Source organism: Equus quagga, chromosome 15, assembly GCF_021613505.1.
Source record: "Equus quagga isolate Etosha38 chromosome 15, UCLA_HA_Equagga_1.0, whole genome shotgun sequence".
Taxonomy (NCBI): Eukaryota; Metazoa; Chordata; class Mammalia; order Perissodactyla; family Equidae; genus Equus; species Equus quagga.
This window is the reverse complement of record NC_060281.1, coordinates 22,326,928-22,353,125: the sequence shown is the minus strand read 5'-3', so window position 1 is coordinate 22,353,125 and position 26,198 is coordinate 22,326,928. Positions and strand designations below refer to the sequence as shown.

At 37.1% G+C, this 26,198-nt stretch overlaps 1 protein-coding gene across 9 annotated transcripts in view; it reads left to right on the top strand.

The window, feature by feature from the left end:
- Window positions 1–26,198, top strand: part of UBR2 (ubiquitin protein ligase E3 component n-recognin 2) — a 123,514-nt gene that overhangs the window by 44,356 nt on the left and 52,960 nt on the right. For 8 of the 9 annotated variants that reach the window (XR_006885189.1, XR_006885188.1, XM_046638764.1 and 5 more), the window contains 6 exons: window positions 10,331–10,461; window positions 12,614–12,752; window positions 13,522–13,584; window positions 23,682–23,805; window positions 25,576–25,683; window positions 26,061–26,149. Coding sequence is in view for 7 of the 9 variants with exons in the window: in XM_046638764.1 (XP_046494720.1) it covers window positions 10,331–10,461; window positions 12,614–12,752; window positions 13,522–13,584; window positions 23,682–23,805; window positions 25,576–25,683; window positions 26,061–26,149 (654 nt within the window). In the remaining 2 variants the exon portion in view is untranslated. Of the gene's footprint in view, window positions 1–10,330; window positions 10,462–12,613; window positions 12,753–13,521; window positions 13,585–23,681; window positions 23,806–25,575; window positions 25,684–26,060; window positions 26,150–26,198 lie in introns of those variants that run through there. The other variant, XM_046638768.1, reaches the window with a different exon arrangement.

Below are 26,198 nucleotides of genomic sequence, written 5' to 3'. Positions count from 1 at the left end.
CCAGCAACTGACGATTGTATAAAGAAGATATGGTATATATATACAATGGAATACTACTCAGCCATAAAAAAGGACAAAATCGTCACATTCACATCAACATGGATGGACCTTGAGGGTATGATGTTAAGTGAAATAAGCCAGACAGAGAAAGACGAACTCTGTATGACTCCACTCACAGGTAGAAGTTAACATATAGACAAGGAGAACTGATCGGTGGTTACCAGGGGAAAAGGGGATGGGGGAGGGCACAAAGGGTGAAGGGGTGTACCTACAACATGACGAACAATAACGTACAACTGAAATTTCACAAGGTTGTAAACTATCATAATCTTAATAAAAAAATAAATAAAATGGAAACTAAGTATAGGTGAGGATTTAGAGAAATTGGAACATTTGTACATTGCTAGTGGGAATGCAAAATGATCCAGCACCGTGGAAAACAGTCTGGCTGTTCCTCAAAATGTTAAACATGGAGTTGCCATATGAGCCTATAACTCTACTCATAGGTATATGTCCAAAAGAACTGAAAATAAGTAGTCATGTGTTACTTAATGATGTTCTGAGAAATACGTTGTTAGGTGATTTCATTGTTGTGTGAACATCATAGAGTGCACTTACACAATCCTAGATGGTAGAGCCTTCTACATAGCTAGGCTATATGATGTGGTACTAATCTCATGGGACCACCATTGTGTACACGGTCTGTTGTTAAGCGAAATGTCGTTATGCGGCACATGACTGTATTCAGATAGGTACACGCACACACATGTTCGTAGCAGCATCGTTCACAAAAGCCAAAAAGTAGAAACGGCCAAAATGTGCATCAGTGGATGAATGGATAAACAAATTGTGGTATATACATACAATATAATATTACTCGGCCATAAAACGGAATGAAGTACTGATGTGTGCTACAACGTGGATGAACCTCCATCACGTTATGCTGAGTGAAAGAAGCCAGACACAAAAGGTCACATATTGTTTGATTCCCTTTATATGAAATATCCAGCATAGATCAATCTGTAGAGACAGAACACAGATTAGTGGTTGCTATGGGCAGGGGAAGTGGAGAATGGGGAAAAACTGCTAAATGAGTAAGGGGTTAACTTTGAAGTGATAGAAATGTTTTTGCAATTATATCGAGGTGGCAGGGGCACAACATGAATGTATGAAACACCACCGAATTGTTTACTTTAAAATGGTTAATTTTGTGTTCTGTCAGTTTCATCTCAATAAATTATTTAAAAAGAGAAACTTTAGGATTTCTGTTACCTTTTTATCTTTGTTTTAGAGTAGATTTAAAGTAGTTTTCTAAGAAAAATTATGAATGAGCTTACCGTTACTCTTTTGGCTTTATCTTCACACACAAGTGGGGTGGCTATCAAATAGTGTCAACTTTGGTTAGTTTCCTGAATTTTAAGAAGATGCCAGCAAGGTGGCCTGCCTGGCTGAAATTATATAGTCCTGCCTAGAGAATATATACTCCAGCAACTTGACAGAATAAAACCTCTAGACTGCCATTTAATTCCTGCTTAGGAATTCGGTTAAGAGAAGTGAAGTCTTCAAGGATAAGACTGTAAGATAATGAAAAGATAGCATTGTGTTAAGCATACCTGGTCTCCACTCACTAAATTCATACATATATCTAGATTTTCTATATTTTATGCTTGAAATGGAAGAGAGATATATTTGGAATGTACTTTTTTAGTCTGTTGTAGAATTGTTTTATTTTTGAACATAATTTTTTCATTATACATTCAGCCTGCATCTTAGAAAAAGTTGGGAAAAACTTGATAATATACTTCTGTAGGGGTAATATTTAGAAGTTCTACAGGTCTTCTTAACTCTTGGCATTTGGAGTTGGGCGTTTCTTCATTGTGTAGGTCAGAGATGGCCAAAGGATGGCCAGAGCTTGTCTGCAACCTGTTTCCTGGCGCCACCATAAGCTGAGAGTGGTTTTTATATTTTTAAATAGTTGAAAAAAGTATTTTGTGGCATGTGAAAGTTGTATGAAATTCAAATTCATGTCCATAATAAAATTTTATTGCAACACAACCATGCTTAATTGTTTCTGTATCGTATAGCTGCTTTTCTGCTACAACAGCAAAATTGAGTAGCTATGACAGAGACCCTACAGCCTGCAAAAACTAGAATACTTACCATCTGACTCTATAGAAAGTTTGCTAACCCCAAGTATACACTGTCGGAAGCATTGTGTTTATTATACCTGATCCCCACTCACTAAATGGCAATAGCATCTCTCTCTCATTGCTGTGACAACAGTGAATGCCCAAATAGGTTTCTAAATGGGCCATTGAGTGTGGGGGTGAGTAGGAATGCTGGTGGGATGGTACCTCTCCTCGTTGAGAACCTCCATATACTATATATAATGTCTCCTTTGTTGATCTTCATATGAAACAGGAATTCCCCTTAGGTCTCTGCATTAGGAAATACTGTTTCTCTTGTTGTGAGCCTGATAACTGATTGTGTTTCCTTTTGTTGAGGCTTCTAGGAAACAGCCTGTCTGTAGTAGCTGTATGGAAATTTACCTGATCTGCATTTATAAACAGATGTTATCTTGACTTTAGTTTATCTTCCTACCTTTATTTTCACTTTACCTGCTTTATACATCTATTTTTTAATACTGTTTTATTACACTGGATATAAAAGTTTTACGAAAAATAGGACATGAGATGTATTCTTAAGTTGCTGTAAATCGTTTTTGGAATGAAATTTAGTTCAATAACAAATATTAACTGAGTGATCAACCTCAGTGAAGATTTTTTTTAATCTGAAATTTTCACTTAATGCTGTTCTCATCTCATTTGAATGCACATCAGTGATTATTAATAGCTAAATATTATGCTAAGTACTATACTTGTTTTGTCTGATTTAATTCTCAGAACAGCCCCATAAGATAAATACTGTTACCAATATTTTGAAACTGCAGAAGCTTGAGTTTCAGAGAGATTAAAACACTTGCCCAACATGTCCCACAGAAAGTGCTGGAGCTGGGCTTTGAACCTAAGTAGTGTAGACTCTGGTGATGGAACTCTTTGACGGTACATTATACTGGGTTTTAAAAACATTTTTAGCAGTGGAATTGTTTTTAAGTAAAATTCTAATTTAAAAATCCCAATAATAAGGGGGCTGGCCCCGTGGCCGAGTGGTTAAGTTCATGCGCTCCGCTGCAGGCGGCCCAGTGTTTCGTTGGTTCGAATCCTGGGCGCGGACATGGCACTGCTCATCAAACCACGCTGAGGCAGCGTCCCACATGCCACAACTAGAAGAACCCACAACGAAGAATATACAACTATGCACCGGGGGGCTTTGGGGAGAAAAAGGAAAAAATAAAATCTTTTAAAAAAAAAAAAATCCCAATAATAAAATAGATAAAAGTGGTATTATTAATGAGTTTTTTTTTTATAAGTTGAAATGTATATTATTTACTTGTTAGAAGTCAATTCATGAAATAAGTGCGGTTGTTTTGATGGCTGTTCAGTTTCTGGTTTATTTCTAGTTTTAGTTGGGCAGTACAGAAGGGTTCCTGGACCCAGTTCCAAAATGTGTGTGGAAGCTTCCCCACACCAACAGGCAGTTCTTGGACCCCAGCAGTGTGTCTGAGAACTCAGCTCAGTTCTGACACTACCTACCCAGAGACAGAATCAGATTCCACAGGTAAAGGGCAAAGTCCCACAAGACCTCCCTCCACTTCAGTCTCAAGCTCAGGCGCTTCTGACCGACCAGCTATACCTGGAGGTTCCCACCACCCCCTGCAACTCCAGTTCCGTTAATTTGCTAGAAAGGCTCACAGAACTCAAGAAAGCTGGTTTATTCACTGGATTACTGATTTATTACAAAGGGTATTAAAGGATACAAGTCAACAGCCAGATTCATAGGGTGAGGTCCTGAGCAAAGGAGCTTCTGTCCTCATGGAGCTTGGGGCCTGGCATGGTGGCACATGGAAGCGTTCTGGTTGCCCACCGTAAGTATCCTGGAAGCCCTCCCATAAAAGGGGCCAACGAGCTGTCCTTTTGGGTTTGTATGGAGACTTCATTATGTAGTCATGATTAACTCATTGGTCATTGGCAATTAATTCAACCTCAAGTCCCCTCCTCCCCGGAAACCAGTGTTGGACTAAACGTTCTGGTCCTCTGATCACATGGCTGGTTCTCCTGGCAACCAGCCCCCACCCTTTTGGGTGGGGTCCAAACGTCAACTTCATTAACGTAAACAAGAAATTCGAAGGTTTTGGGGAGCTGTGCGCCAGGAACTATAGGGAAAGACCACATGTACAGTATATGGGAAATATATTTTGGTTATCTGAATGACCAAATATATATATATATTTTTTTTTTAAGATTTTCTTTTTTTTCTTTTTTCTCCCAAAGACCCCAGTATATAGTTGTGTATTTTTAGTTGTGGGTTCTTCTAGTTGTGGCATGTGGGATGCTTCCTCAGCATGGCTTGATGAGCGGCACCAGGTCCACGCCCAGGATTCGAACCGGCAAAATCCTGGGCCACAGAAGCAGAGCGGGCAAACTTAACCACTCGGCCACAGGGCTGGCTGCCTGTATTTCTTATAAATAACAATATTGTAGGCAATGTGGAGAAAATCCTTATTCATATCTTGTTTGCATATGACAACAGTTAAAATGTTTATTGTAATACACACATTTTTTATAAAAGTCTATCACATAAAAGATTAGAGTTCTCCATAATTCCCACTGCCCTCTAAGATAACCATAGATAACCTTTTTAACAGTATGCCGTGCATTCTTCTAGTTTGAACAATGAGGAAATCAAAGTTGCCTCACTGACAATCCTTGCGTTCTCTAACAAATGTAGTCCAAGAATTAGAGTTATTAGTCATAATTGATACTACAACATAGGATAAGATGGTCATTTATTTTCTCATTCCAACTGACTTAGGCTGTGGTGAGAACACTTTGAGCAGGTCTTTCCTAGCATTTAATTTACATATGAGTAGACTTGGACAACCTAGCATCTCTTCACTGCGGAGAGAATTTTTTTTTTTTAACTTATTTTATTTTTTAAAAAAATTTTTATTGAGATTATGATAGTTTCCAATCTTGTGAAATTTCAGTTGTACATTACTGTTTGTCAATCGTGTTGTAGGTGCACCACTTCACCCTTTGTGCTCCCTCCCACACCCCATTTCCCCTGTTAGCCACTAATCTATTCTCTTTGTCTACATGTTTAACTTCCACATGTGAGTGGAGTCACACAGAGATTGTCTTTCTCTATCTGGCTTATTTCACTTAACATAATTTCTTCAGGGTCCATCCATGTTCTTGTGAGTGGGACAATTTTATCCTCTTTTATGGCTGAGTAGTATTCCATTGTATATATATACCATATCTTCTTTATCCAATCATCAGTTGATGGGCACTTATGTTGCCACCACGTCTTGGCTATTGTAAATAATGCTGGAATGAACATAGGGGTGCATAGGACTTTTGGAATTGCTGACTTCAAGTTCTTTGGATAGATAACCCAGTAGTGGGATGGCTGGGTCATATGGTATCTCGATTTTTAATTTTTTGAGAAACCTCCATACTGTTTTCCATAGTGGCTGCACCAGTTTGCATTCCCACCAGCAGTGTATGAGGGTTCCTTTTTCTCCACAACCTCTCCAACATTTGTTACTTTTTGTTTTGGTTATTTTTGCCATTCTAATGGGTGTAAGGTGATATCTTAGTGTAGTTTTGATTTGCATTTCCCTGATGATTAGTGATGATGAACAGCTTTTCATGTGCCTGTTGGCCTTCCGTATATCTTCTTTGGAGAAATGTCTGTTCATGTCTCCTGCCCATTTTTTGATCAGGTTGTTTGATTTTTTGCTGTTGAGTTGTGTGAGTTCTTTACATATTATGGAGATAACCCTTTGTCGGATATATGACTTGCAAATATTTTTTCCCAATTAGTGGGTTGTTTTTTTGTTTCAATCCTGTTTTCCCTTGCCTTGAAGAAGCTCTTTAGTCTGATGAAGTCCCATTTGTTTGTTCTTTCTATTGTTTCCCTTGTCTGAGAAGACATGGTGTCCGAAAAGATCCTTTTAATACTGATGTCAAAGAGTGTACTGCCTACGTTTTCTTCTAGAAGCCTTATGGTTTCAGGTCTCAGCTTTAGGTCTTTGATCCATTTTGAGTTTATTTTGGTGCATGGTGAAAAAGAATGGTCAATTTTCATTCTTTTACATGTGGCTGTCCAGTTTTCCCAGCACCATTTGTTGAAAAGACTTTCTTTTCTCCATTGTATACCATCACTCTTTTGTCAAAGATTACCTGTCCATAGATGTGTGGTTTTATTTCTGGGCTTTCAATTCTGTTCCATTGATCTGTGCACCTGTTTTTGTACCAGTACCATGCTGTTTTGATTACTGTAGCTTTGTAGTATGTGTTGAAGTCAGGGATTGTGATGCCTCCAGCTGTATTCTTTTTTCTCAGGATTCCTTTAGCAATTCAGGGTCTTTTGTTGCTCCATGTGAATTTTAGGATTCTTTGTTCTATTTCTGTAAAGAATGTCATTGGGATTCTGATTGGGATTGCGTTGAATCTGTAGAATGCTTTAGGTAGTATGGACATTTTATTCTTCTAACGCATGTGCATGGAATATCTTTCCATCTCTTTATGTCGTCATCTATTTCTTTCAGGAAAGTCTAAGAAAGTCTTGTAGTTTTCGTTGTATAGGTCTTTCACTTCCTTAGTTAAATTCACCCCAAGGTATTTTATTCTTTTTGTTGCAATTGTGAATGGTATTGTGTTGTGAGTTTGTGGTTAAAGTGACAAGATTGTCTTTGTTTTTGGTGTTTTCCTTCCCTTTATCCTAATGCTACAGTTGAATATTTGCTATCCTATTCTGATTGTTTGTCTCCTTATTCTGTGTTTTGTGACCCCTTTCTCCCATTTTTTCTTTGTTCAGGTATGAGGGCCTTCTTGAGGATTTCTTGTAGTGGGGGGTCTCATTGTATGAAGTCCCTTAGCTTTTGTTTGTCTGGGAAAGATTTAATTTCTCCCTCATATATGAAGGATATTTTTGCTGGATAGAATATTCTTGGCTGAAGATTTTTATCTTTTGAAGTTTTGAATATGTCATTCCAATCTCTCCTAGCTTATAAGGTTTCTGTAGAGAAATCCGCTGAAAATCTGATAGGGGTTCCTTTGTAGCTTATTTTCTTCTGCCCTACTGCCCTGAGTATTCTTTCTTTGTCCTTCATTTTTGCCAGTTTTAGTAGTATATGCCTTGCAATAGGTCTTTTTACATTGACAAATCTGGGAGATCTGAAAGTTTCCTCCACACACATTTCTGTCTCAATCCCTAGATTTGGGAAGTTCTCTGCTATTACTTCTTTGAGCATGCTTTCTGCTCGCTTCTCCTTCTCTTCACCTTGTTGGATACCTGTAATTCTTATGTTGCATTTCCCCAGTGAGTCAGCTATTTCTCGGAGATTGTCTTCATTTCTTTTTAGTCTTAGTTCTCTCTCCTCCTCTGTCTGGAGCCATTCAATCTGTCTGTCTTCAATTATGCTGATTTGCTCCTGTATAGTGTCCACATGAGCATTCAGGGAATCTGTATTTTGTTTTATCTTTTCCATTGTGTTTTTCATCTCTAGTATTTCTGATTGATTCTTCTTTATAGTTTCAGTCTCTTTTGTGAAGTAGCTCCAGAACTCGTTGAATTGTTTCTCTATATTTTCTTCTACCTCATTGAGTTTTTTGACAATAGCTATTCTGAATTCATTGTCATTTAGTTTACTTATTTCTGAGTCCTCAGGACATAATTCTGGGTGCTTGTTTTCCCTCTGGTCTGGAGATTTGATGAATTGACGGATGCTGGAAGGACAGGTCTTCCCCATTGTGATATTATTTGGTTGCAGTTACAGCCTGTCTTCACTAGGTCGAGAGTCACGTTTTCTGGGCCCTCCACCTTCAGCCGCGATGGCACAGCCGCGGCGCAGCACTACTCAGTTCAGGGGAGGAAGGGCACTTTCTCCTGCAGGCAGACCCAGGTTTCCCCGTCAGCTCTCACTATCTGGTCTCCTGGGGTCTTGGCTTGATGAGGTCACACCAAAAGCTTTTGCCCCGTTAGAGGGCTTCCCTCTAGGCTGCAAGGGCACTAGAGAGTCCTGGGTGGTCCTGCGGATGCATGACCCCTCCCCCACTCCTTCCCTCTCGGAGCCTCCCACAGCCGCGATCCCAGTCTTTAGGGGAGGAAGCAAAGTTCTCTCTTCCACCATTCCAGCTCCTCTGAGGGGGCTCCAGCCTCTCTGCCCTCCATTGTTTGCCTGCTGTGGGTCTCTGAGGATTCCTGTGCTATTAGGGTATTTTTTGTTGGAGTATGGTTGCTCCTTTTTGTTGTATGTTGGAGGGGAGAGAGTCCCCGGCAAGCTCACTCCACCATGACACTGACGTCACCTACAGAGATAATTCTTAATCAGTGACCGTTTTTCAAGAAGTTAACATATATATACAAAGATGGCAGAAGAATCTGTATTCCTAGGCCTGCCCAAAACAGGGTTAATGTAACAGCAGAATTACCAGTTGGTGATCCCCCCAATATGTAATGTAACACATTGTACAGCTTATTTTTATATTGCCATTTAAAATATATAGATAATTATACATTTTTTAACTGATGTATTAGTGAAATAGGAAATATGTCTACCAGGCCTTGGGATTTTGCAAGGACACTTGCAAAAATGTTTGGACACTACTGGCTTAGAGTCTCAAGAATTGGCAGTTGTTTCTGTCCCAGAACCATTAAATTCTTATAAATCTTATATATCATAATTCTTCAATCCTCTTGTATTATGGGACATAATTGTAAGAAATGGATTGACCATATAGTGAGATAGTATCATCAAGAAAACTGAGTTTTGCTTCTACTTTATATTTTGGTGTAGTGTGAGGTTTATATTATTATTATTGTTCATTCTTTTATGAGTCTCCAGGAGGTTCCAGTTCTAGTTCCATCTTTGTCCAGGTGATTTCACTACGTTAACGACTTGTTAAGTCTCCATAAGAAATAATAGTGAACCTTGCTAGTAGGATAAAAAATTATTTTGATGAGACATATAAAGCAGACTGTTGAGAAGAGTTGTAGGTAAAAAGTGCTGTAAGATTTTGAAAAATCTTTTTCTTTTTTTATATCTTCTTACATTCTTCAAGCCCTTGACCCATCTCCTTTCAGAATCTTTGTCCTTTTGCCTCCATTCTTTTTATTTATCTTCTCCATTTGTCTTATATCAGTTCCACTAGGCTTGTCTTTGGTGAAGATAAACAGAAAAGTCTGTGTCCTTATGAATATTTGCAAGAATGTGCTAGTTCCCATTCCATGATGTTGGAACATACTGATTTTCTTACTTGAGAAATGAATATAACACAATATAGACATTAAGGTAAATAATGTGTTTAGATTTGAGATAAAGCATTAAGATTAAAGTGTATAAAACATTTTGCCAACCTTTACTGAAAGACACCATGATAATCTTAGTGTATGTTTATAGCAATACTTTTTTACATTAACCTAGAAATTTAGTGACTCGTTCACTGTTAAGTCTGATGTGCCAAGTTGCCTGTTACATGTGGGCACAGCTTGCCCTGCTGAGAGAGAGTAGACAAGTGAATGGTTCTTACAACATCAGGTAGTTTTCTGACCTCATTTACTTCTCCCCTTCAGAATCCTCAAAATCATGCTCTCCTTTATACCTGTGAAACTAAATACTGCTTGTCTGTCCTTAGATAATATTCCGTTGTTTACTCTTGAAATTGGGGATTAGTAGGGCATGAAGCTTTGAAGATGGTTTGGTGTTAGGTTTTAAAGATTCTGGAATGCCGTTATAAAATTTTTAGATTTAATAGGCATTGAAGTGCCATTGAATATTTTGGTTTAGTTGATTCAGTAATTGGGATTATTATGAACCTAAAGTTTTAGGAAGCTTGGTTTGGTAGGATGTAATGTATAGGATCAAGCTGAAGAGAAGCTGAAGCTGAAAGATGTCTGCTTTTTTCTTTTTTTGAGGAAGATTATCCCTGAGCTAATTGCTGCCAATCCTCCTCTTTTTGCTGTGGAAGACTGGCCCTGAGCTAACATCCATGCCCATCTTTCTCTACTTTATATGTGGGACGCCTGCCACAGCATGGGCCGCCGAAGCAGAACATGTGCACTTAACCGCTGCGCCACTGGGCCGGCCCCTCAGTCTGCTTTTTACAATAGTATTTTAAGGGATGGAGGCACAATGGGAAAGAGGAGAATTAATGTGTGTTTAACGTGGTTGATTTTTTTTTTTTCCTGTTCTTTCTTTCAGGATCCTCTTGTGCATTTATCAGAAGATGTGATAGCAAGAAGTTATAACATTTTTACTATTATGTTTCAATATGCAGTAGAGATATTAACCTGGGAAAAAGAAAGTGAATTGCCAGCAGATTTAGAGATGGTGTAAGTACAACCCATTTCTTCTTTGTACTTGTATTTGCTCACACAGACTTTTGACCATTTTGATTCTTATTCCTCAAATTAATTTTAATATAGCTAGGAGAGAACATAATCTTTTTTTTTCATAATTTGTTTTCAGCAGAACAAGAACTTTGACTTTATAGTTTTTAAATGTGTGTGATCCACTTAACTGGTAGAGGTTTCTCCCCGTTAGATGGTTGGTTTAGTTGGTTTATAGACATGTTTAAGCCACGCCAAGGCTCTGTGATTGGTTTTAGGCACAGGCAGTTTTCTCTTCTTTGTGTGATAAAACTGGTAAGTTATTCTTTTTTTTTGTCTGTCAGATATGAATAAGGAATGAGCTCTTTGATAAAGTGAGTTTTCTGGTTTGACAAGTGCTCAAATTCAATTTTAACCATTTGATTCTAAATTTTTATAGAATTTATTCCACACTTTGTTTCTTTTAGTGTACAGCTAACATTTTTGCCATCTGTACTTAGATTATTGAGGAGGTCACAAACTTGTGACCAGAAGGCTGGGTTCTGCCGTAGCTGTATTAAGATTAAAGGATTACTTTTCCACTTGAGTGTACTTGCCTTGAGCAACCTTCTGTCTCACTTTTTTTAAGATTTTATTTTTCCTTTTTCTCCACAAAGCCCCCCGGTACATAGTTGTACTTTCTTAGTTGTGGGTCCTAGCTGTGGTATGTGGGACGCCACCCCAGCATGGCTTGATGAGCGGTGCCATGTCTGCACCCAGGGTTCAAACCAGTGAAAGGCCAGGCTGCCGAAGTGGAGCGCATGAACTTAACCACTCGGCCACAGGGCCAGCCCCATGTCTCACTTTTAATTCTAACCAAGCTTGTTGGAATTACATTCATAGTTAAGGTTGAACACAAGTTGGAGTGAGGGTGTAAAGGACATCAGTGGTGTTTCTTTTTTGCTTTCTTAACAATGTTCCAGATAATTACATTGAGGGTTAAGTGTTTTTTAATAAAATGAGGTGTTACTGTGCTGTTTTGGAAATGTCTCATGACTTTATCTTCATATACTTCAAGTTGGAAACCATTGATCTAAGATCCAGATTTAGACCCTAGAGAATAGAAGAGTTTTGTTTTTATTTTTTTATTCCTGTATAGATTCAGGACCACCAGCATAGAAGGGAAAAGAATCTAACTTGCTTCTGTTGTGATGTTTTCCCATCTTAATAAAGGACATTCCCATCTACCGAGAAACCTGAATCACTCATATCCATTTAGACTTCAAGTCCAGCTGGCTCTCCCTCTAGCAAATTGTTCTACTTCTGTTCATCTCCATTACTACTCTCCTAGTGCAAATAACATTAATTTCATCCTTGGGCAATATGGCCTCCCTCACTGGACTGCCATATCCGCTCTTGTCCGTCACCATTCATTCTCCACACTCTAGCCAAAGTGAACTTTAAGGCAAATCTGACCGTATCTCCTATTTTAAATCCTTGATTGCCCTTAGGATGGCAAAATCAAAAATCCATCATAAGGTCTTCAAGATTTCTGCCTCTCCCCAGACTAGTCTCCTCCTCCCTCCCTGTGGTCCAGCTCCCACTATTTACCTTTGCCATCTCAGGGGCTTTACTTTCACCTTCCTCTAAACCAGGGTTTCTCAACCTTGGCAGTGTTGGCATTTGGGGCCAGATTAATTCTTTATTATGGGGACTGTCTGGCGGATTATAGACTATTTAGCAGCATCCCTGGCCCTTACCCACTAGATGCCAGTGGCACTCCTGCCAAAGTCATGACAACCAAGAATGTCTCCAGACGTTGCCAGATGGTCATCTGTTGGGGGTAGGGGAGAATTGCCCCAACTGAGAACCACTGATAGCCTGTAGTGACTTCGGCTCTCACAATACTTCTCTGGCAGTCCTTCTCTGAACTCCCAGACCCATTTTACCCTGGTCTGGCATTGTACTCTTCTTGATAAAGCCAGTTCACATAGAATTATATGTTCACTGTCTATCTTCCCCACCAGACCGCAGTGTCATAAAGCATGGGGACACGTGCTCTATGCCATGTGCAGTACCGAGCACATTCCCTAGAACAAAGTATGCTCTCAGTAATTCAGCCTGGAGCAAGATAATATGCAAATAGATAATATGTAATTAATGGTTTGTCCCACAGAGAGAAGAGTGACACCTACTATTGCATGCTGTTTAATGATGAAGTTCATACATATGAACAAGTTATTTATACACTTCAGAAAGCTGTTAACTGTACACAAAAAGAAGCTATTGGCTTCGCAACTACTGTAGATCGAGATGTAAGTAATTTCATTATATTGATGTCATGTAAGAAATTGAACTTTTATTACAGAAAAAGTTATGCTAGAAAATTGAGTTAGAGGTATATATATGTAGGCTATTTTTTAATATCATTTGCATATTAGCCCAAATATATATTGGGTATAATCATAAGCTATTGTCAGATAGCAAGTTTAGGAGGCCATGTAGATACAGTTGCCTTCATTCTACCCAGTGATTAGAAATAATCAGTTATGAAAATAGAAATTACAGCAGCCTAGAAGAATAAGTGTTGTGTTGGTCAAGGAAATATACTTATTAATGGCTTGAAAATGTTAGGATAGCTTTGAAGGAAATTTTGTTTTGGCTGAGTAAGATTCGCCCTGAGCTAATAATCCATTGCCAATCTTTCTCCTTTCTTTTTTTTTTTCGCTTGAGGAAGATTAGCCCTGAGCTAATAGCTAAAATCTGTTCCAGTCTTCCTCTACTTTTTCTATGTGGGACATCACCACAGCATGGCTGGTGAGTGGTGTAGGTCTGTGCCCAGGATCCGAACCCCTGAACTCAGGCTGCTAAAGCAGAGCATGCAGAACTTTAACCACTTGGCCATGGGACCAGGTCCAGGAAAATATTTTAATTTACTTTTTATTAATGAATAGAATGAACATTGTGAATATTAAAAATTGACCAGAGTTGTTGTATGCTCAAATGTTTGTTTTATTGGTTCAAAAGTTATTAATATTGAATATAATATTTTTACAGGTTGATTTTAAGTATCTTTATTTGCAGGGACGTAGGTCGGTTCGATGTGGAGACTTCCAGTATTGTGAGCAAGCCAAATCAATAATTGTGGTAAGAATTTTAAAACATGCCTACACTGTTATTTTTTATTAGTTTAAAACCAGTTCCAGATTTTGGCGTTTATGAACACGTTTTTCTGCCTTTATGAACATAAAGCCAACATTATTCTGCCTTGCTGAATTTTAAGCTGCGTAAGATTAATACAGAAAATGAATATTTAGATGAGATATGTATGTTCTGCCATCCTATCTCCCTCAGAGACGTCTTAGAAAATATTTTGCTTTTTGTTTTGTTTTTGACTAGGTTTCACATTACGTTTTTAGAATTGAACTGGCCTTTAGCACTAAGATTAGAATTCAAGGGTTGTTTCCTGATACTGTATAGCACTGGATGCTTTGTATCCTAATAGCATGTAGTGTATTATTTCTCTAAAAGAAAACTATTCCCACAAATTAGATTTATTTTAAAAAGTTAGAATTTATTATTTTTTAACTATTCCATGTAACTACATTTTATGTAAATGTCCTTTTTGAAAAGTAATTTTATATGTTGTGAAATATTTTAAATATACAAAGAGATAACACCATGAACACCTATGTGCCCACATTATACATCATTTTCTTCATACTTATTTTAAGTAAATAGCATAGAGGCCCCTATATTAGCCCTTCTTAATCCCCATCCTCTTCCTTTTTCTAGAGATAACTACTTTAATGCATTCGTTCATTCTCATACATGCCTTTATACTTGATCTATTAAATGTCTGTCAACATTAGATGTATTGATTTGGTGGCTTTTAAACGTTATATAACAAGATTCATACTGAATGTATTATAGTGCAACTTGCCTTTTCATTTCAATGTTGTTTCTTGATTTATCTGTGATACATGTATTCCATTGATGATTGTACCATAATTTTCCCATTCTTATGTTGACCGGCATTTAGCATATTTCCAATTTTTTGCAATGACTGACAGTCCTGCTATGGACATTCTTTTGTCCCCTTGTTGCATAGATGCAAAAGTTTCTCTAAGGTATATACTAAGAAATGGAATTTCTGAATTGTTAGGGTGTGAGCATTTTCAGCTTTACTAGATTTTGCCAAGTTAGTCTCCAAAATGGTGGTACCAATATATATTCCCATCAGTGGTATATTAGAGTTCCCATTTCTCCATGGCTTTGTCAGAACTACATATTGTCAAATTTTTAAATTTTTGCCAGTCTGATGTGTAATAGCATTTCATCAGTTAAATTTGCATTGCCTTGATTACAAAGCATCTTGTTTCATGTTTATTGTGTTGGTCACTTAAGTTTTCTGTGAATTTCCTGTTCATACCCTTTATCTATTTCCTTCTGTTGGATTATTTGTCTTTTTCTTACTCATTTGTAGGGGTTCTTTACATAATCTGAATCCTGATCTTTTGTTGCAAATATTTTTTCTCAGTATGTGATTTACAGTCATGTGTTGCTTAACGACAAAGATAAATGTTCTTAGAAATCTGTTGTGAGGTGATTTCATCATTGTGCGAACATCATAGAGTATATTTACACAGGCCTAGATGATGTGTAGCCTATTAGATGCCTAGACTATATGGTGCTAATCTAATGGGGCCACTGTTGGATATGCAATCCATCATCAACCAAAAAATTGTTATGCAGTGCATGACTGTATTTTAAGTTTGTTTGTGGTGCCTCTCATTGAGCAAAAGCTTTACATTTTAGTGTAGCAAATAACATCTTTTTCTTTATGATATGTACATTTTGTGTCTTACGACATTCTTCCTTGATAACTGGACATATTCACTTCAATAATGCATCAGAAGCCATACTGTGGTTGTGTTAAAGAATATTCCCATTCTTAGGAAATGTATACTGAAGTACTTAGGGATAACGGGACATGATGCATGATGCATGTGACTTACCCTCAGTGGTTCTTTTATTTAAAAAGTGCCCATGTGTGTCTGTTTTTGTGTGGAGCGAGAAAGATAATGTGCAAATGCTAAAGCAGTTAGGATAGAAAGTTTACAATACATGAATCTGGGTAAAGGAAAGGGATGTTTTTCCTTTACATTTGTTCCTTCATAACTTCTTACATGTTTAGTAGTATCGTTTCCATTTTTCCGTTTTTTTTAATTGAGTTAATGATAGGTTACAATCTTGTGAAATTTCAGTTGTACATTGTCTGTCAGTCGTGTTGTAGGTGCACCCCTTCACCCTTTGTGCCCACCCCTCACCCCCCTTTCCCCTGGTAGCCACTAATCTGTTCTCTTTGTCCACAGGTTTAAATTCCTCATATGACTGGAGTCATACAGAGATTGTCCTTTTCTGTCTGGCTTATTTCACTTAACATAATTCCCTCAAGGTCCATCCATGTTGTTGCAAATGGGACGATTTTGTTCTTTTTTATGGCTGAGTAGTATTCCGTTGTATATATACACCACATCTTCTTTATCTGTTGATGGGCACTTAGGTTGCTTCCATGTCTTGGCGATTGTAAATAATGCTGCAATAAACATTGGGGTGCATAGGACTTTTGGAATTGCTGACTTCAAGCTCTCTGGATAGATACCCAGTAGTGGAATAGCTGGATCGTATGGTAGTTCTGTTTTTAATTTTTTGAGGAATCTCCATACTGTTTTCCATAGTGGCTGCACCAGTTTGCATTCCCACCAGCAGTATATGAGGGTTCCTTTTTCTCACAACCTCTCCAACATTTGTTACTATTTGTTTTAGTTATTTTTGTCATTCTAATGGGTGTAAGGTAATATCTTAGTGTAGTTTTGATTTGCATTTCCATGATGATCAGCGATGATGAACATCTTTTCATGTGCCTATTGGCCATCCATATATCTTCTTTGGAGAAATGTCTGTTCGTGTCTCCTGCCCATTTTTTGATCGGGTTGTTTGATTTTTTGTTGTTAAGTTGTGTGAGTTCTTTATATATTATGGATATTAAGCCTTTATCGGATGTATTACTTGCAAATATTTTTTCCCAATTAGTGAGTTGTTTTTTTGTTTCAATCCTGTTTTCCCTTGCCTTGAAGAAGCTCTTTAGTCTGATGAAGTCCCATTTGTTTATTCTTTCTGTTGTTTCCCTTGTCTGAGAAGACATGGTGTCCGAAAAGATCCTTTTAATACTGATGTCAAAGAGTGTACTGCCTACGTTTTCTTCTAGAAGCCTTATGGTTTCAGGTCTCAGCTTTAGGTCTTTGATCCATTTTGAGTTTATTTTGGTGCATGGTGAAAAAGAATGGTCAATTTTCATTCTTTTACATGTGGCTGTCCAGTTTTCCCAGCACCATTTGTTGAAAAGACTTTCTTTTCTCCATTGTAGGCCCTCACCTCCTTTGTTGAACATTAGCTGTCCATAGATGTGTGGTTTTATTTCTGGGCTTTCAATTCTGTTCCATTGATCTGTGCACCTGTTTTTGTACCAGTCCCATGCTGTTTTGATTACTGTAGCTTTGTAGTATGTGTTGAAGTCAGGGATTGTGATGCCTCCAGCTGTATTCTTTTTTCTCAGGATTCCTTTAGCAATTCGGGGTCTTTTGTTGCCCCATGTGAATTTTAGGATTCTTTGTTCTATTTCTCTAAAGACTGTCATTGGGATTCTGATTGGGATGGCGTTGAATCTGTAGATTGCTTTAGGTAGAATGGCCATTTTAACTATGTTTATTCTTCCAATCCATGTGCATGGAATGTCTTTCCATCTCTTTATGTCGTCATCTATTTCTTTCAGAAAAGTCTTGTAATTTTCATTGTATAGGTCTTTCACTTCCTTAAATTCACCCCAAGGTATTTTATTCTTTTTGTTGCGATTGTGAATGGTATTGTGTTCTTGAGTTCTTTTTCTGTTAGTTCATTATTAGAGTATAGAAATGCTACTGATTTATGTAAATTGATTTTATACCCTGCAACTTTGCTGTACTTGTTGATTACTTCTAAAAGTTTTTCAATGGATTCTTTGGGGTTTTCTATATATAAGATAATGTCGTCTGCAAACAGCGAGAGTTTCACTTCTCCCCGCCCCCAATTGGATTCCTTTTATTCCTTTTTCTTGCCTGATTGCTCTGGCCAGGACCTCCAGAACTATGTTAAATAAGAGTGGTGATAGAGGGCATCCTTGTCTCATTCCTGTTCTCAAGGGGATGGCACTCAGTTTTTGCCCATTGAGTATGATGTTGGCTGTGGGTTTGTCATATATGGCCTTTATTATGTTGAGGTAGTTCCCTTCTATCCCCATTTTGTTCAGAGTTTTTATCATAAATGGCTGTTGGATCTTGTCAAATGCTTTCTCTGCATCTATTGAGATGATCATGTGGTTTTTATTCCTCAGATAGTTGATGTGGTGTATCACGTTGATTGATTTGTGGATGTTGAACCATCCCTGTGTCCCTGGTATGAATCCCACTTGATCATGATGTATGATCCTTTTGATGAATTGCTGTATTCGGGTTGCCAAAATTTTGTTGAGAATTTTTGCATGTATGTTCATCAGCGATATTGGCCTGTAGTTCTCCTTTTTCGTGCTGTCCTTGTCAGGCTTTGGTATCAGCATGATGTTGGCCTCGTAGAATGTGTTAGGAAGTGTTTCATCCTCCCTAATTTTTTAGAATAACTTGAAAAGGATAGGTAGTAAATCCTCTCTGAAAGTTTGGTAGAATTCCCCAGGAAAGCCATCTGGTCCTGGGGTTTTATTCTTTGGGATGCTTTTGATGGCTGTTTCAATCTCTTTCCTTGTGATTGGTCTGTTCAGATTGCTTCTTCTTGAGTGAGCTTTGGAAGATTGTAGGAGTCCAAGAATTTATCCATTTCCTCTAGGTTATCCATTTTGTTGGCATATAGTTTTTCGTAGTATTCTCTTATAATCCGTTGTATTTCTGCGGAGTCTGTTGTTATTTCTCCTTTTTCATTTCTGATTTTGTTTATTTGAGCTTTCTCTCTTTTTTTCTTTGTAAATCTGGCTAGGGGTTTGTCAATTTTATTTATCTTCTCAAAGAACCAGCTCTTTGTTTCCTTGATCCTTTCTACTGTCTTTATTGTTTCAATAGCATTTATTTCTGCTCTGATTTTTATTATTTATCTCCTTCTGCTGACTCTGGGCTTTATTTGTTCTTCTTTCTCTAATTCAGTTAGGTGTAGTTTAAGATTGCTGATTTGGGATTTTTCTTGTTTGTTAAGATGTGCCTGAATTGCGATGAATTTTCATCTTAATACAGCTTTTGCTGCATCCCATATGAGTTGGTATGGCATGTTATCATTTTCATTTGTCTCCAGGTATTTTTTGATTTCTTCCTTAATTTCTTCAATGATCCATTGCTTGTCCAATAGTGTATTGTTTAGTCTCCACATCCTTGTGCCTTTCTCTGCTTTTTTCTTGTAATTAATTTCTAGCCTTACAGCATTATGATCGGAGAAGATACTTGTTATTATTTCAGTTTTTTTAAATTTGTAGAGGCTTGCCTTGTTCCCCAACATATGGTCTATCCTTGAGAATGTTCCATGCGCACTTGAGAAGAATGTGTATTCTGCTGTTTTTGGATGAGTGTTGTATATATGTCTATTAAGTCCAACTGTTTTAGCTTTTCCTTTAGCTCTACTGTTTCTTTGTTAATTTTCTGCCTGGATGATCTGTCAATTGATGTGAGTGGGGTGTTGAGGTCCCCTACTATTATTGTGTTATTTTTGATATCTTCTTTTAGGTTTGTTAGTGGTTGCTTTATGAACTTGGGTGCTCCTGTGTTGGATGCATAGTTATTTATAAGCGTTATTTCTTCTTGATGAAGTGTCCCTTTGATCATTATATATTGGCCCTCTGTGTCTCTCTTTACCTGCCTTATCTTGAAGTCTGTTTTGTCTGATGTAAGTATTGCAACACCTGCTTTCTTTTGTTTGCTGTTAGCTTGGAGTATTTTCTTCTACCCCTTCACTCTGAGCCTGTGTTTGTCCTCGGAGCTGAGGTGTGTTTCCTGGAGGCAACAAATTGTTGGATCTTGTTCTTTAATCCATTTTGCCACTCTGTGTCTTTTTATTGGAGAGTTCAGTCCGTTTACATTGAGGGTGAGTATTGATGCATGAGGGCTTAATGCTGTCATTCTGTTGCTGGTTTTCCAGTTTTCCTGTGTTTCCTTTGTTTCTCATCCTGTGTGTTTTAGCCTACCCATTGACTTCTGCAATATCTTATGCTGGGTTTCTTAGATTTTTCCTTATTTATGTTTTGTGTCTCTGTTCTGTTTTTTAGTTTAGTGGCTACCCTGAAGTTTGTATTCAGAATCTCGTGTATAACATAGTCCATTTTCTGGTGGTCTCCTACTTCCTTAGCCTAGACTGTTTCAGTCCCTTTCCTCCTCCCCTCCTAAATTATTATTTTCATGTCTTATTCCAACTTGTGTTGTGAGTTTGTGGTTAGAGTCACAAGATTGTCTTTGCTTTTGTGATTTCCTTCCCTTTATCCTAATGCTATAGTTGAATATTTGCTATCCTTTCAGATTCTATCTATTTGTCTCCCTACTCTGTGTTTTGTGACCCCTTACTCCCTTTTTTTATTTTTTCAGGTATGAGAGCCTTCTTGAGGATATCTTGTAGTAGAGGTCATGTGACTACAAAGTCCCTTAGCTTTTGTTTGTCTGGAAAAGGTTTAATATCTCCCTCATATCTGAAGGATATTTTTGCTGGATAGAGTATTCTTGACTGAAGAGTTTTATCCTTTAAAGTTTTGAATATGTCACTCCAATCTCTCCTAGCTGGTAAGGTTTCTGTAGAGAAATCCGCTGAAAGTCTGATGGGCGTTCCTTTGTAGGTTATTTTCTTCTGCCTTGCTGCCCTGAGTATTCTTTTTTTGTCCTTCATTTTTGCCATTTTTACTACTATGTGCCTTGCAGTAGGTCTTTTATATTGACAAATCTAGGAGATCTGAAAGCTTCCTCCACACATTTCTGTCTCAATCCCTAGATTTGGGAATTTCTCTTCTATTATTTCGTTGAGCACACTTTCTGCTCAATTTTCCTTTTCCATGCCCTCAGGAATCCTGATGATTCTTAAGTTGCATTTTCTCATTGAGTCAGCTATTTCTCTGAGATTTTCTTCAGTTTTTTTAAATTCTTAGTTCTCTTTCTTCCTCTGTCTGGAGCCATTCGGCCTGTCTATCTTAGATTATGCTAATTTGCTCTTCTGTTGTGTCTACATGGGCATTCAGGGAACCCGTATTCTGTTTTATCTGATCCATTGTATTTTTCACCTCTAGTATTTCTAACTGACTCTTCTTTATAATTTCAATCTCTTTTGTGAAGTAACTCCAGAACTCGTTGACTTGTTTCTATATATTTCCCTTTACCTCATTGAATATTTTGAGGATAGCTATTTTGAACTCCTCTTCACTTAGTTTACTCATTTCCAAGCCCTCAGGACCTACTTCTGTATTTTTATTGTTTTCCTTTTGGACTGGAGCTTTTATAAATTGCTGGATGGTAGAGGAGCGGTGTTTGTGCATGATGCTATTATTCAGCTGCAGTTACAGCCTGTCGCCACTAGATGGGGGTCGAGAGGCTTGTTTTCTGAGCCCTGCGCCTCCAGCCAAGATGACGGCGCCCAGCGTGGGTGGGGGGAGGAGGAGCACTTTCGCTCACACCGACCTGTATTGGATCAGCTTTCACTTTCTGGCCTCCCAGGGCCCTGGCTTGCTGGGGTTCCCCCACGTGAAAGCTTTCCCCTATTAGAGGGTTTCTGCCCGGGAGGTATTAGGATTGTTTTTTTGGTTGGAAAGCAGTTGCTCTTTTTGGTTGTACTTTGGAGGGGAGAGAGTCCCAGGTTAGCTCACGCGCCATGTTGCTGATGTCACCTGTTTTTCCTTTTTTAAAAAATTGTTATTTGTAATCTCTGGTGGTATTTGCATAGACAGATTCATAATGTAGCATAGAACGTCCAAAAATAAATACTAGTACAAGGAAAATCTAGGAAACTACAGGTACATTCTAAGGGAGGAGCAGAGCTTCTTAACCAAGACTCGAACCTCAGGAGTTAGAAAACAAACATATTTTTGGCTACATAAAAATTTTGCATAGCAAAATATTCCACAAAGTAGGTAGACAAATAGTAGATTTAGAAACATTATTTCTAACACAGAGGATAGATATTTGATGTTTATGATAAATAGCACTCAGAGATTATCAAGTAGGGAACAAACAACAAAATAGAAAAATGGACATAGGATATGAAAAGCCAATCACAACAAAATCTAGGTGGTCAATATATGTGAAAAGAGTCTCAAGCTCACTAGTAATCTGTAGAATGACGGGAGATTTCATACCTATCAGAATGGAGAAATTAGAGTGATAAAATATTTTGCTTTCAGAGATTAAGAATATTTGTGTAAAAAATAAATTGCTGCAGCATTTTTGGAAAAAAATCTGGTAGCATCTATTAAAATTTTATCTCTCCTAGGAATTTATCCCATAGAAATATAAGCAGCAGTAAGCTGTGTACAAAGATACTCAGTACTGCTTTTTTTGTAGTCACAGAAGACTGAAAACAGGGAATATGAATGCCCTTCTCTAGAGGATGTTGGAATAAATCCACACCACAGAATATTATGAGTCATTAACCAAAAAAATCGGTTAATGCAGAGATGCACAAGAGTCTGTATAGCATCCCATTTTTATAAATCAAAGTCTTTATAATAACGTGTACATGTATAATCTATGTAGATGAAGAGCTATGCAAAGATGTACTTTATTAATGTGGGTTATGGAGATGGGATGAAGGGGGACGGGAAAGATAATCCAAATGAAAAATGAAAAGAGGGGGCTGGCCCTATGCCTGTGTGGTTGCATGTGCTCTGCTTCAGCGGCCCAGGGTTCGGATCCCAGGTGCAGACCTGCTCCACTCATCAGCCACACTGTGGAGGCATCCCACATACAAAGTAGAGGAAGATTGGCACAGATGTTAGCTCAGGGCTAATCTTCCTCACAAAAAAAAAAGAAAGAAAGAAAAGGGGAAAAAACATGTTAAGTAAAAAGTTTTGATGGCTGTAAATAGACATTTCTCCAAAGAAGATATACAGATTGCCCCTAAGCACAAGAAAACATGTTCAGTATTACTAATCATTAGGGAAATGCAAATAAAAACCAAAGTGAGATACCACCTCATACCCATTAGGATTGCTATTATAGACAAAACAATAACAGAAAATCAAAAGTGTTGACAAGGATGTGGAGAGAACCCTTGTGCACTGTTTAGTGGGAATGTAAAATGGTGCAGCCACTGTGGAAAACAGTATGGTGTTTCCTCTAAAAATTAAAAATAGAATTATTGTATGATCCAGCAATGCTTCTGGGTATATACACAAAAGAATTGAAAGCAGGGTCTCAGAGATGTTTGTACACCCACGTTCATAGCAGCATCATTCACAATAGACGAAAGGGGGAAACAACTCAAGTGTCTATCGGTGGATGAATGGCTAAACAAAATCCGTATACATACAACAGAATATTATTCAGCCTTTAAAAGAAAAGAAATTCTGATATATGCTACAACATGGATGAACCTTGAGGATTTTATGCTAAGTGAAGTAATCCAGTCACAAAAAGATAAATACTGTATTTGTACTGTATTCCCCTTGCATGATGTACCTAGAGTGTTTGCTGGGTACAGAGATTCAGTTTTGCAACATGAAAAGAATTCTGGAGATTGGTTACACAACAATGTGAATGTATTTAATGCTACTGAATTGTACATTTGAAAATGGTTAAGCTGGAAATTTTTATGTGTATTTTGCTATAACTTTTTTAGAGTATTGATAACATCACATCTGTGCAATGAAGTAAATTATTTAAATGTGTAATTGCATTTAGAAATTAAAGACATAAAGCAAATTTAAGCATTTAAATAATTTATAATTGGTGGGGTGGATTTTCAAATATAGGACCCAAAGATTCAGGTTACTCATAAGCTTTAACTTCTTACATTTTGTAAGTTTTAAGATTCCTTTTAAAAAATTAGGGTCTGAGTAAGGCAAGCCAAGTAGTATTTCTCTTTCACACGTAAAAAATTCTCCTATAGTGATGAGAGTATAGTTATATTAAATGAAAATATTAGTTTTCTATAAAATAACCTTTTTAAATTTGTTTTTCATCCCGCCGTCTCTCTTTAAGAGAAATACCAGTAGTAGGCAGACCAAGCCGCTGAAAGTTCAAGTCATGCACTCGTCTCTTGTTGCACATCAGAGTTTTGGCTTGAAAGTTCTGTCTTGGCTGGGAAGCGTTATTGGGTACTCAGGTAGGTTCATGAAAGCTTGTGCTAATTGACTTAAAAATGAGCTCATATGCACTTGCAAAACTGTTCTGGAAAAACTGTCAAGTGGAATAATTTCTTGCTTTAATTTCACATTTTAAAATACCATCTCAGAATATCTTTTATGCACAGAAAAACCTGTTTCCCAAATTTTGATTCACAGGACTGTTTTATATTCACACAAAGGATTCTGTGGTCAAATAAATGCAGGAAACGTTGGGTTAAACAATTATAAATGACTGTAATATGCTAATGAGATCGAAATCTCACAAACTTGATAAAAGAACCTTTTTTTTTTCACGGAGCATCCTGTGGAACTCTTCCACTGAGCAAGCTAAAAAAATGCTCCTGTAAATGAAACCTCAATGATTAGAAGTTTAAAGGATAAAACACTAATGTTGATATCTTTGTTGTGACTCCTGCAACTTTTGGTACTAGTAACTGGTAACTCTGAAAATTTTCAAATTTGAGGTTACTGATCTTTATTTGGTTTTGTGTTTTTCCACAGTCTGCAAATTAGATAATCTTTTTTAATGTAATGGTAGCAGAATTAAGAACCCTCATGTCCAACGCCAAAAATACAAGTTTGGTGTATAACACTAAAGAGTAAAACAGGAATAGATCCAAGCTATGTGTCATACTGTTCTTCAGGCATGACATTACAGTGTTTACTGTAAAGAACATTTCTGAAACATTTGTGCTGAAAGGCCTTTAGAAAGGGCATTGCCACACTGTGAACTGACAGGTGAAAATATGGAGCTGTGGAAATTTAGGAGAACATGTTTGCTTGCCTTTGAAATGTCTTTCCAATTATTTTTCTTATCCCCTTTTTTTTTTTTTAGTTTTAGTGTTTTCCATTGGATACCTGTATGCCAAGTATGGTGCAACAGTATTAATGAATAGTATCATGGAAGCTATTTTCGTTGAGATATTTACCATCAATAATTTAAAGACCTTATAATCTATTATTTAATACTTAATTTATGAGTTTTATAAGGTTTTATAATAAGGTTTTCTCTTTAGCCTTGTAAATAATTTCTATTTGGTGGCTTTTATTATTAAACTTAAAAGTTATTCCATTTTTTCCTGCTTATTTTGCATGCTTGTAGAAAACTAAAAACAATTTTAATTATAAAGTATGAAACAAAAGGTATTGAAGTTTTGTTTATGTTAATGCTTATATTTGAAGAACTTTTTAAATTTACCGTTTAGAAGATATAAGAATTTGTCTTTCAGGGCCTTGCACATAGTATAGCAGTAGGTACCCAGTGAATTTTTGTTCAGTGAATGAAGAATAAATATGTAAAGTTACATAGCATTAATAAAATGGACTGGTACACATTACAGTACAGAGGTCATGCATTCTTTCTTTTAAGTGGTAGTATGCCTGCCTTCAGTTATCATGGGATGTGTAGCAATTTTACTATAATCTGGTTTAATTAGCATAGGTGCTTAAAGAACAATGTTTATGTCTGTAGTCTTTGGATGCTTTGCTTTTTTATTAAAGAGATCATTGCCTTTCTAATAGGCATATATTTTGATATTCTGGAATGGGACTTGGTATATAATGTAAGATTTGGAATTTTTCTCCTTTTTGTGAAAATGCTAATAAAATAGTTAATATGTTTACTTTTTCTGAATACATTTCACCTTTTGTAAAACTCTGTAGATCCATTTGAACATTTCTACTAAAATGCCATTTTGTTTTAATATTTGAAGTTACTGTTTTGTGACTGCATTTTTTCTTGTTTTAAGATGGTCTTCGCCGAATTTTATGTCAAGTTGGTTTACAAGAAGGGCCAGATGGTGAAAACTCTTCTCTAGTGGACAGGTTGATGCTGAGTGACTCCAAACTGTGGAAAGGTGAACCTCTTAACTGCTTTTAAAGTATAGGGGAGCCTACATAGGTAATTGGAATGTTCGAGTTTTTTTTCATTTGGGAAGGTATTTAACAAACATGTTTATGGTTTTTAGAATTAGCACATGTAGTTTTATTCTTTGGGGGAAAAACACGGATTTTGGAATCCATGACCCAAATTAAATAACCTTAAGTTCTGTTAGAAAACTTTATTTAGAAAAACTGACTTTTTAAGAAACAAATTGCCAGTATTTTATACTGAGGAACATGTAAAGTTTTGCTCTTCAGAATTAAAGTACAGCTGATCATATAAAAATTTTGGAAATGTAATTTTTGGCTTGTTTGGTATATCCTTATCTTACATCTGCTTTTTTTGTAAAAGGTGCTAGGAGTGTGTATCATCAGTTGTTCATGAGTAGTCTACTTATGGATTTAAAATACAAGAAACTGTTTGCCGTTCGATTTGCAAAGGTAAGTAGTTTCCCAGTTTTGAAGATTAACAAAATAGTCAGGTTATATA